Consider the following 13048-nt stretch of genomic DNA (forward strand, 5'->3'; position numbering starts at 1 on the left):
GTCAAAAATTTTAAAGTATTATTTGTGTAAAAATAATCAAATCACATAAATAACACTAAACTTTTATAACATATTTGTAGTGTTTTTTTGTAAAGTTTTAGTATAATTAGGTTCATGAAAACAGACTCGTCTTATGTGAATCTCATATTTCAAACTTTTATAAATATATCTAGACTTCGAACATATGAGATCAATTTGATTTTATGAGACCATGTAAATAACATTTGAACATTTATAACAAAACACTGTCAAGGTAAATAGTTATAATGCTTTTACTATAAAGTTTTGATGTTTTTCACACTTTCATAATGATTTATTGTGAAGTTTTGATGTTTTTCATGTCTTTACAATGTTTTGCTACGAAGTTTCATTGTTATTTTATGGTTTCACAAGTCTTATAAAAACAGGGTAGTCAGATAGATACGTATATATATATATATATATATTATATACATACCACTCCTATATCATCTCCCAACACTTCGCCGTTCTTTTTGCCTCTTAAGGCATCTCCAACCACACGACAATCCGCCTTGATTTGCCGTTTCTCAAGCTCCAACCGTCTTGTAAATAAAAAAAGGGTTTTGCCGGCCAAGATTTTCACACGGTATATCCCGCGTGAATTGAAAACAGCACAAGGTTAGGTCCACCGTTACTCTTTTTTTTTTTGTATATCTAATATAATTTCATTTTATTATAATACAAATTAACAGATATAAAATAAATTATAAATAAAATATGTCATTTTAATGTGAAGTCCACTCACCAAATTTGATGTTTCTGGTGCAGTGTTTTAGTGTTAAGGTTGATGAGAGGTAAAATGTGGATTTTGTCGTATGGTTGGAGATGCTTTTATAGTTATGGCCAAATAACCTCACAACTCCACTGCAAAAGCATTAATACAAACATTTTTACACAGATGAATTTAGTTATTGCCAAATAGCCTCACCTAAAACTCCTCCACTTCAATTGAAAACCCACAACGACATCGCTTTGTCCGTGTGGAACCATCATCAGAACTTGGATCATTCAACAAAAACACATGCTCGTGGTCCTCTTCTGATGGCTGTGGCAGAGCGTCAGGTTGACTAGGGTCGTCTTCATTTGCTTGGTGGGATATCGGTTTCTGTATGTCCTCCCTATTCGTACTTTTATGATGATGAAATGTATCGTATGTTTTTTGAACATCATTTGAAACTCCCTCTGCGTAGCGGTTGTTCAATCTTTGTCGCGTAATGATGGATGAAAGAAGTTGATACCACCTGGATATGGCTTGGGCTTCATTCTTTCTTCTCTCATCTGCTCCCCTCCTCTCTTCTTCTTCTGCATATGCCTGAAAAACGCAGAATCATCGACAACTATACGTGATATTGTAACGAAAAAGTTTGTAACATTACTCCTCAACAAAAATAAACCACTAGAGAACATTTGTAACGAAAACGATTGCAATTCAAATATACAAAGCGACTTGCGATCCTGTAATGCTGAAAACATCAAAAGTGGATCAGGCTACCTCTAGAATTGTATCCTTGAACTCAGTACACACCACAATGCCATCATATAGAGGAACAGAGCGGCCATTTCGGAATTCAAATCCAACCATTGCAGGGGCATAATCGATCTCCAGCTTCTTTGCAACAGCAAAGATCCTTGGGAACCCCAAATGCACAGTTCCTGGAGGAAGACACTTCTCAGACCACAGATCTACTTGGCCACGCTCATTCTGTACACCAACATAACGTCATAATTAGATAAAAGGGACTATTATCTAAGCAAAATGATCTTGCCACATGAGGTTTATCAACAAATATAACAAAGCAAACCCCATGAAAATTTAGTATCATAAACTCATAACTGGGCATTCCTGCTGAACTGTACAAATGGATACCTATTAAATTCAACTTCAGTATGCATCCAAACTCAGAAACTAGAAACAAATATTTTGTACAATATCCACCCAGAAGCGGATAATATCCATGACCTATGATTGGAATCCTCAAATAAATGGACAGGATATGGGTATATCTAAGCGTTTCTCCATCAATTTAATCTACATCCAAATTACATGTATGCATACACAACGTCATCTTTTTAACACAATGCACAGAATAATACATCCATAGTTGAATACTCACTCAGTCTCCAAATGTCTAAACTACCCATCAATAACAGCACAATGGAGACCAACATTAAAGTTACTAATTTCAAACAATAAGTAATGGGTAAAAAGTAAATCAGGATTGAAAATTTTAGACAACAAGAAAATGCTGCATTTTTGTTTGGAAAGTAAGGGGTCGTTTACCAAACATTTACCCGGTAAGCACTCACTAGGAAAATTCAATACTATTATTTACTTACCAGGTAAGATTTCAGTCAACAAAAACGGCTTTTTATGCAACACTTTACACGGTAAGAGCTAATTGTGGTAAGAGTCATTGCCCTCACTTACCACGTAAGACTCTCGGTCCTTGCCTCGTTCTTACCGGGTAAGATTTTTGGTCCTTATCATATTCATCTGGTAAGGTAATATAACTTGGTAAGCGCTTACCCAAGTAAGTATTTGGTAAACGGCCCCTAATGCATGTTCTTGGGACACGGGGTAATATCAAGTTCCTTGTAACATGATTTTTCAGGTATTTCCAAGTAAATTTTTTTTCTAGAGTAGCTTAGCTTGTTTGTTACCCCTGTGCTCATTTCTTTTTTTCTCAAGAATGAAGTTTGAATCATGCTGTGATGTTTGGTGATATATTTTATTCCACCGTATCTACTTGAATGTGATATGAATCTTATTTTCCTCTACTGTATGAACTTTATTGTGTAGATGTTTTCAGTGCATATATATAAACTTCAATCATAATACGTCTTTAATACAAACATGATTTTGGTTGTTTTGTTTATGCTCATATATAATAACTGAAAACGGATCCACATACATACATACACACACAAAATGATAGAAAATATATAATGACAATTGAAAAAAGAGACAATCAATTAACATTCAACGATAAAAACCTAATGGTTCTTATTTTAATAGTGTACAGAAACTAATGATAAGTAGAAAATACATCAATTTCATCATATAATGACCTTTCACAAGCCAAACACCTAGTAGTTAGTAATTCCCTCTCTCAGCCACATCGAAAAGCGCACTACAGAAACAAACCTTAATGACATATTTAAGAAAATTAGAACTACAAAATAGTATTTATCAAAGCGAACTTATAATCAGAGGATGCAAGTCATTCTTTTTGTAGCAGAAGTCATACTGATACTAAAATGGCTAGCCTGTCCTCATTTAATTCCACGAACATAAAATTGCCAACATTTTTATGAACTATTTTGTGTTATCAGGTATTGGCAGATATGCTTCAGACAGATCAATAAAATTCCATTAAATGAACAAGATTACATCATAAAGCATGAATGTCCTATATATCCACACACGCTAGAGAATTTGATGGGTCAAATAATTCTCCAAATAGATGAATCATTGGAGTAAAAGAGAAATGATTCACCTTTGGCACAATCCCATTTTCTGCAGGAAGTAAACGCAAGGGTTCTGTTTGCCACTTGCCGTAAAGATTGATAGTGCCTCCAGGCCCTACACAATCATTCTCATCATCTTCATCTCCAGGAAACTTCCCCTTGTTTAGCTTTACAGAGCGCTTCAACACCTGCAGAAAAGACACACAATCGATAGTTACATGAAGATGGACATTGCAATAGAACTCTGAAAGTTTAGACAAAGCGAACCTTCACTGGAAGTTCATCAACTTTTAATTGCAGCCCCTCCCGCAGCCATCTCTCTTTGGTGTGCAGCATTTGGACGCAAGCTCTTGGGTAAACAGGATGACCAGAACAAAATCCCAAAATAGGGCCCTTAGGGTGAAGAATCTGGTATTTTGTAAGCCATCTTTCAAGAGCATACAAATGGTGACTTCTGTATGCCTGAATATAGTAATGAAATCCCAGAATGATAAATAAAGAACATAAAAATGTATGGACATATAAATTACCATTTCTGTGCACCTAACCTGTTGATTAGTTGGAAGAGGCTCAGTTAATGCCTTCGTCTCCAGCTCCATATCCTCAAGAGAGGTCCTGGTGGCAAAAAAGAAACTGCTCACTGATGCATGTTCTTCCTTTTTCACATCACCCCTTATCACACTCATGCTAGACTTATCAGACAATCTGCAAGTGCCTGATGAAGAACCAAAAGCTAGTGGATTTAATATATTTGTTGCATCTACATTTACATTTTTGTTATCAATCTTATGTTACATATAGACCACACCTCCAATTGCTCTAGACTCCAACTCTTTCAGTGGCCGCAACACTGTGTCCCACCAAGTCGAATCAACTCGATGTGATGCTATCATGTACCACTTTGCACAATACCTGAAAGGTCAAGGTTTTAGACATTCATTGGAAAGTAATGTTACTACGAGCACTGTTGTCTACATAAGTCGTTTCAAAGCAATAGTACTTCAATGCCATGTCAAGTGTTGACGTGACACTAGCATGGTATTGCATTAGAAAGAATACCGTCTTTACAAACCTCAACCTTCTGTCCAGTCTTGTCATCTCATCTTTCTCTTGATAAAGAATACTCTATCTATCCAAAGGTAGGTGTCCTCTGTTTCATTTTAAGAAGTTCCAACTTAATGGCCGTTTACTAAAGCTTACTGGGTAAGCGCTTACCAGGCCATTACCTTACCGGATGAACATGACAAGGCCGAGAATCTTACCCCATAAGAACAATGATAAGGATGGAGAGTGTTACCCAGTAAGTGAGGGTGACGACCCTTAGCAGGTAAGTGAGGGTGGCACTCTTACCCGGTAGGCGCTTACAGGATAAATTGTTGCATACGATACCATTTTGATGAACTACAATCTTACCCAGTAAAGTAAATTAGAGTGTTGAGTCTTACTGGGTAAGCGTTTACTTAAACGGCCCCCTAGACAGCCGGTTTCTTGGTATAGGCAACATTTGTATCCTTAAGAACCCATGTGAATAGCATGTAGCAAGTCAATGCCTTCAGCTTCTATGTCATTTATCTTCTTTCTTCTAGACAATGAGGTAGGTCAAAGGGTAGAAAGTTACTTTCAGTAAGGAACTTCTGCCGGAGACATTAAATTTGTGTAAAGTGAAAATGGCCACTTAAGTTCGAGTGGAGTAAGTTACATACTAAAAAAGCTGGATAAGTATATCGGAATGTATGTCATCATGAACAAATCAAAATTATCTTCAGCTACTAGTGTCATTCTATTGCAACTTCTGCCTCTTGAGAGAGCTCAAGAAAAGCAACAAACTATCAAGAAATGAGTCAACATAAGAAAGGTGACACCTCAAAGCCTATGGGAGTTACCTTAAACAACTCCCACCAGGTACTAGCTAATAACAGCACCTGCCTCACACCCACCAAATAGAAAGATGATAATAGGGGGAAAAGGACGAATAAAAATCAACATATAATTCTTGCAACCAAAACCGTGTTATTCCTTGATCACGATAAAAAAATAGCACTGGGATTACATTGTTGTGACGACATTTGTGGTTTATATGTGTCACGATAATATCTAGTTTTAATACGTGTGTGTGTATATAATTTCACTGTATTGCGCCCTCTCTTGCTTATGGAAATCTTCAAAATTTTCAAGGCTTCCCAGAACTTCTTCACAAGTCAAGGTCTTCACTGTTGCTACAAAAATTTCTTAAGATCATTATATTATGAGAGCGATCCAGTTTTACACATCTCCTCATTTGGTATGATTTTCCAGCCAAACTATTTGAAAGCTCCACTAACCATTTACAAAGTGAAGAAGTATCTACTTGACTAACTAAATCGATTGTCACTTGGTACTGTGTGAGCCCTCTCCTGGGGCAACAAGTGAGGCTGTACATATCTCTATCATGATAGAACAAATGTCAAAATAAATAAATATAGGGATTAAGGAAAAGGAGGACCCCGAAACAAATGCATTAACATTTGAGGGGGACCAGGGATACTCAAAACTAGGCTTTGATGAGGTTGAGAGGGGGTCTCATTTTCCCTTTTCCTATTTAGAAATGCACGTAAACTACTCCAAACAAGTGCCAAAAACAACTCAATGCATCTCCCAGATTCAAAATCTTATTCTAAACCATAGACACTAGCACCATCTCTGGAACTCATCATAAAGTTCTAAGAATTCAATGCAAGTAAACAAGGCAAAGCTTCAACCTAGACTATGCTGTTATAGCGGTGAAAATACAAAATTGCGGTCGGGACCAATATTTGAAATAACGGTTATAGTGGTACAATAGCGGTGGTATAGCAGTCCAAAAATAGCGGTTCATATAATATTTCTTAGAATTATATATAATTATATATATAATATGCCTACATAAACATACCATTTGCAAAATAGGAAATGTGTCCATAAACGAGCTAATCACAAGCAATAGGTTCAACATCTGAGTCACCATCATCTAATACGTTCACTTCTTTGTCTAAAGCAGAAGTCGTGGTCGTCTAACAGTCTAAGTAAGAACCTAGTTCTTAAAAGCCCAAAAAAAGCCTTGACTAACTTAAAAGAAGCTTGTTAATAACAAAAGCCCAAGACTGAAAATAAAGCCCAAACCCACCAAAAATTGCGTTGATATCGAATGAAATTTACACTAAATATCGGTCAAAATTGCGGTAAATTGCTCCGCTAATTGCGCTACCGCAATTTGACCACCGATATTTTGTAAAGGCCCGCTATCCGAGATATCGCCGCAATTAACAGCATAGAACCTAGATATGTCCATCCTTTGCCTCCTAAACCTAATACCTGAGTCAGTAACAATAAGAAAGACTGCATCTATGAACAAATATAGCTAGGCAATCAACTGCTGTTTTTCCAGCAGATTCATTCTCTGATACAGCTGTATATACACACATATACAAATATAAAAGAGGTGCATGCTTTTACAAAATCAAGAGCATGTAAATGCAATCATTGACGGAACATTAAGAGGAACAAGTCATAACCTGCGAGTCACATCTTTAGCTCCTCGACCAGCAAAAGCAACCACATATCTCAAGGAGGTTTTACATGCAGCAGCTGCAGCTTCTACTTTCTGTTCTCCGTCAATGATTGCATTTACAGCATCAACATGAACCCATTTTCCTGTCGAGTTATCTCCACTGCAATAAACTTCTGCCCAATACATAGGAGCTCCTACTTTCCTTGATCCAACTGCAGTAGAGATTCCCTGAGAGAACGAAGATGACTCTTCACATCTGATCTTTTTTGATCTTTTAAAAGGAGAAAAGTTGGATATACTACTATGCGAATTCTTAACATCGGTATCAAGATTGACTTTAGAAGTCTCCACTGCAGTTGCAGAAAGAGCCATTTCCATCTGCATTTCAAACTCAACATCTCCCTTTCTCTTTGAGCCCTCAGATGTTGTCGCAGCACATGCATCAGAGGTAGGATTTTGTGCCTCACAAGCAAATATATCCACCCTTCTCTCATTTAACTGATCACCAGTGGTTGAGTCTGTATCCTGAGATATAGTTCGACCTGACTTCTTAACTTTCCTCTGGTATGAAGCCTTTGCAGAAGCTTCAGATGCATTCTTCTTGTCAACAGAAGCAACATTCTCCGCATCAACAGGTGCAGACTGTTTACCAGAAGATATAGAAGCTTCACTTGGCTGAGTCACCATGACCGTTGAAGAGTCAAATACCCCCTTACCAACTTTTCTTCCTTGAGACATATCCTCAGATTTATCAGCATCCGGTTTCAAGGAGGCAGCATCTAAAATAGACACAAACCTGAAACCAGATACACCCTTTTTGTATTAACTATAACAGATAGACACCTTATAATAGCAGCATAGATCGACTTTCTAAAAAAAAACTACTTCAAAAAATGTTTCTCCTGCATTAAATAAAAGATGAAGAAACATGGACCCTTTTTCTCAAAAATTGGTGCGAGATTTCTCTCTTTCCAACTATCCTGCAGGTACATGACACAACAACAATATCAAATCCAAAGTGTGTGCCTGTAATTATGCATGTGATCATTTGCACAGTTGCACTAAGATCAACTTTGCTCAAAGTTCATTGTTGATGAACAATTAATGTAATATTTTTCAGAACTGGCCCAGATTCTTCATATGAGCACCAGAAAAATGTGAGAACACAATTGAATCCATGCTGGGAATTCAACTGAAAGTTATAACTATTTTATTTGGTGTCTTACAGATCCAGACACTTGTGAAAAAGGCACTTCTAAATGAAAATACTGAACTTGAGAGGCTATAGCAAAACCTCAATCGAGGCTAAACCAGAAAAGTGATGCAAACAGATTTCGTATTATGTATTCCAGGAGAGGAACAAATAAAGGGTAAATCAGTCTTTTGAATAAGTGAAGTAAAGGAGTAGAGGCTGTTAGTTTGTGGTGTCAGGAGCATAGGTGGTTACAAGAGTTAAGGAAGGAGATGAGCAGCTATAAAAGAGAGTTAAAGGTAGGTGTTAGATATGTTTTTTGTGATATGTTGTAAGAAGAGCCAAACTCTCGAATAGTTGGTGTGAGATCAATAAAACACAGTTCATTCGGCCAGTTTGATTGCAATTCCTAATTAAATTGCATCAAGAAGGTGATATATTAAAGAAACGTAAGGAAGAAAAAGGTGATTCCTCATACTCATTAAAAAAAAGTCGGTGACCCAGAAGTCAATCAATTTTGAATGAAATTTAATCATAAATCATGCAAAAAGAAAGTTATATTATCTGAGATGAAGTAGAAATTGATTAGTTCTATTAAAATGCATAACTTGAAAACTCAACTCATACCAGACTAAAAAGAGCCAAGTAGCGAATCAGAAACAGAGGGGGAGAAAAATTACCAAGAAACAGATGGGGAGAAAAGCTATCAAAGGACACAAGAATAACAGGGGAAGGAGGGAGAAAAGGAATAGAATCACCTAGGAACAACTGGATAATCAATAAAACCTGAATCACTTGCAACAAGCCTACAATGTATGATCATTTCGACACTTAAAATAGTCGAAACGACATCTTTCCCAACAGCATGAGTAAGAGAAACCATCATTGAAAATGTTGCTAACTGGCGAGCTGAGAACCTTACCGTGTTAAAAGATTCAATGCTCTGAACAGTGCCACAGATAAAGCAGCGACCTGCACCAAATTAAGCTTGTAACTTTTCATAAAGTTGACCATCACTTGCAAACCAATTCAACTAAGATCTCATGATCCCTTCCAACCATATATATGGGAACATTAGCAATATCCAAAAAGATAATTTACATTTGCCAACTCATGTTATAAGGTCCTAACATAAGTGGCAAGTCATAAATTAGCAGAACTACTACCTAGTATTTTCTAGACAGGTACTATTTCTCCAATAGCTATCAAGAACAGTAATTGTTGCAAAATAACTGTGGCTATCCTGAAAAGACTGCATAAGTTGATGATTATCAGCAGTTCATATTCAATGATATTCAGAGAAATAATTTATCCTTTTTTGCTTTTAATCTCCTAAATATATCTCATTCAACCAGCCATATATAGCATATCATCTCAAACCTATATATGCATTTCTCTGTGCACAAAAGAGAAGTCCAATCTTGTCAGAGAAATACCTCCTCTGGAGTCCCCTCATGGGTTTCAAGTGCCCTGGCTAAAGCTGAATGGAAGGATCTGTCACTGCTTGAACTTCTGACGTGGAAGTTAATGTGGAACTACAAGTGATAAAAATCCATCGAAACAATGATATAACAAAAAAGAATTATTAGTTAACAGAACAGTTGGACAAGGAAGTAGAGAGGAAAAGTAGAAAAGCAATAAGAAAGCAGTATACCCAGTTGACCAAAGAACCCAAGGCATCTACTGTAAGATCTGCGACTTTCAATAAATTCAACAACTCTGCTGGCAAAAGTGACAATAAGGAAGCCTGTTATGAGCATATATACCACAGTGAGACCACAAAAAGAGGGAGCGATTTGCAAAGAAACGGGTAAGAAGAAGCTTATAATAATGGCCTAATAACAGATAGAGATTCATTAACCCCCAACCCTCTTCTCTTGCAACTTCCAAGCTCTTCCTCTACTATATATGAAAGTAGAGGACAACCATTTGAAACAGAAAATGACTCAAGCAGATAGGTTAGCACTTTCTACACACAGGGGATAAAAAAGGGCATAAACTCCAATATTTATTAACTTCATGACTACAAATGTGTATGAACTCTTTGTATAAGACAACTTCATAATTCCAGCTTTGAGATGCAACTAGCATGGACTTTTTAATAGTGATGGGCAGTGGCAGCACCAGCATCACTGTCTCTACAATCCATCAAAGCTTTTAAATAAATATTACATATCTGATACCTAAGACTATATTCAGGTACAACGGATTTCAATCAAGTACGATATTTTATATTTTAAAAAAAATTCAGTATTATCATCAATAGATACTAGAGGGGCAGCTTCATCATATGCCAATAGGATGAGCGGCCTTTTCATGTTACTACCAACTAGCGGCAACTGAAAAGAAGTCAAGAAGATTAAATTGAATTTGCCACATTTTAGCACTCAATGTCAAGTGTCAATAACGATGAGGAAATAACCTGAATGAGAGGATCATCGCAAGCACTATCAATTAACCGTCCCCGTCCAAGTAAACAGAGTAAATGTGTCCTGTGCACAAGCTCAGCCACTTGCTGTGAGAAAAATGATAGTACGTTCAAGTTCAAGTACAGTTGGAGAGTTATTCTTAAGCATAATAACCATTAACATCTGTTATATACTAATATTCTACAATGAACCTTTTCCTCAGCAGAAGCTCGACGTACAGACTTCCGCTTAGAAGTACCAGGTGATGCATCAAACTCAATAGCAATATCCTTGTTTATATGACCTGGATGGCTGCTTTCAGAATTCAAATTGGGATTTGATCCATCTTCCCAATCTGAATCAGCCATTACATCCTCCAATTCGGATTTAGCTTGCTGAGGACTTCTGCCATCAGCTTTCAAAGGTATTGAATTCTCTAATTTGGCATGTCCACTAGAACCATCGACCTCCGAGATATTTTGTGCATGCCTGTCGTATTTAATTTGTTTTTCCTTTCCCTTTGGCCGGTTGTCTAACTGAAAAGTGAACCAATAGAAACATCATTCCTAGTGGTTTAAGGTCATCATTAAATAGTAACATAGAAAGCAGGTTAAATACTAAATAATCTTAGAAAAAGAAGCTCCAACTTATGCATACAGTTTAAAATATGTACTACCATTTCTTTGTATGCTTGCAAGTTGATGTCACAGAAACTAACCTTACTTGCAGAATCATCTTTCAACTCACGAGAGCCAAGTGAACCAACTCGTTTTAGAAACGGGTTGACAGCCTCCTCTGAAGTATCAGCAAGAGTACCTGATATAGGGTTACTTCTAACATTAATAAAAGTGTCAACTTTTTCATCAGCAATATTGAGGAATAAATTCGTTAAAAACCAGTAATTGAGAAAGAAATGATTTGAGGATGACATGGTCAGCCAGCTTGGATTGAAAGCAAACAAAATGAAAAGACAACTAGCAATTCGAGACACGAGGATCTCCCATAAAAAATAACCATTTTCTGCATACCTATCCCCCCTACCTTTCCACTATTTATAACTAAAGCAAAACAAAAAACATTCCAGAATTGCCTCAACTGGCGCTGGCCAAAATTACCCTGCCACTTCTTAGCAGATTTTCCCCAACCGACCAAATAATGTTTTTATTTCTTATTACCTGAGGTCCACTCTTCCCTGGGCTTATGTAGCACCTTCCTTTTTCTATATGTGAAGCAAATGGGTGGATGCTTGACAAAATCCTTCTCATTAATGATCTCAAACCATAACTCTATTCCAATAAGTTTCAGATTTCATTCACATAATTTTCTGTTTCAGGTTTACTACAAAGCATCAGTTGAAGACTTGAGTAGGTATGATGGTGAAATACTAACAGATGAATCTAACCACACTCCTACATAATAACAAAATGTAGGTAAGTGACATACAACAGGTCTACTATGATCCCTAATTTAATTTGATATTTTCATATCTTTGCCCTGTTTTTTCCATAAGATGTCATGTGAATCTATCAATATACAGTGCAGAAATAAGGGTATTCCATAAACAAGCCATAATCAAATATTTCTCTTAATATGTATGAAATTTAACTTAGCATTTAATGGAGGCAATGCAGCATATTTTTAAGCAAGATGATGTCTTTCGATTGTAAACAATTGCAAGTATTTAAATTGTACGGTGAACAGAAACAGACAACTACCATTTGCTTTTGTATCATGTCCAGATTTGCTAACCAAGTCATCTTCACCTGCAAAATAAAAAACTGACTTCATCCAGTCCTTCATCCATTGCTTTACCAATTTTATAATCAATTCGATAAACCCAACTTGAGTATCCAACAATACTCCAGCCCTTGATTCAGTTTCTATACTCAGCTTTAGGCACCTTTATGCGTATCAAGTGAAGTACTCCTAACATACTATAAAAAAGATAAGATTATTTATCTTCTCATACATAGTACTCCTTAAAATACCATACCACCAACATTTTTCTAGTTTCGTCAAAATAGGATGATTGATTCTCAGGGTGAATAGCTTCTGAGGAGGAAATGGAGGGAGGTGTAATATTTTCCTAGAAGGATCTCGACCCAAATAAAATGCTATGGGCCTAGGGTTTTTTCATCCAATTCCCAACATTCCAACCGCAAATGTATGCATTATTGCAAAAAAGAAGAAACGTTGCAAGACAAATAGAGTAAAATCAAGAAGGATGTCACTTGTATCGTAGTGATTGTGAGACGGCTGCAAGATCGACAAAGTATATACCTGTTGATTGACGCTGTCGTTTGGCTTGATTTCTGGTTTTCATGTCCTTTTTTCTTGGATAATCGGAAGGGTAGTGATGGACAGAAGTGTGGAGTCCTTCTTGCTTCCTAAACTGCGGTGGAGGATGAACCCCGGTGGCGGTTGAAGTGGCTT

The 13048-nt window shown here is 36.7% G+C and overlaps 1 protein-coding gene across 4 annotated transcripts; it reads right to left on the reverse strand.

The window, feature by feature from the left end:
- Positions 1 to 873: 873 nt before the first annotated feature.
- LOC112517719 (DNA repair protein RAD4) lies at positions 874 to 13048 on the reverse strand. Of its 4 annotated transcripts, XM_025125112.1 has the most exons (16): positions 12896 to 13048; positions 12331 to 12378; positions 11334 to 11431; positions 10828 to 11151; positions 10630 to 10722; positions 9862 to 9954; positions 9644 to 9742; positions 9130 to 9179; positions 7732 to 7811; positions 7020 to 7638; positions 4298 to 4401; positions 4038 to 4222; positions 3757 to 3951; positions 3519 to 3677; positions 1514 to 1723; positions 874 to 1333 (listed from the first exon to the last, which is right to left on the reverse strand). In XM_025125112.1, exons 1-16 carry the CDS (start codon positions 12936 to 12938, stop codon positions 950 to 952), a joined length of 2784 nt encoding a protein of 927 aa, XP_024980880.1. In that variant the 5' UTR covers positions 12939 to 13048; the 3' UTR covers positions 874 to 949. The 4 variants fall into 4 exon arrangements, with proteins under 4 accessions (XP_024980880.1, XP_024980877.1, XP_024980873.1 ...); XM_025125109.1 differs by having other exon boundaries at positions 4038 to 4204; positions 7020 to 7811; XM_025125105.1 differs by having other exon boundaries at positions 7020 to 7811.

Source organism: Cynara cardunculus (genome assembly GCF_001531365.2).
Source record: "Cynara cardunculus var. scolymus isolate 2C chromosome LG 1, CcrdV1, whole genome shotgun sequence".
In the NCBI taxonomy this organism is placed as follows: Eukaryota; Viridiplantae; Streptophyta; class Magnoliopsida; order Asterales; family Asteraceae; genus Cynara; species Cynara cardunculus.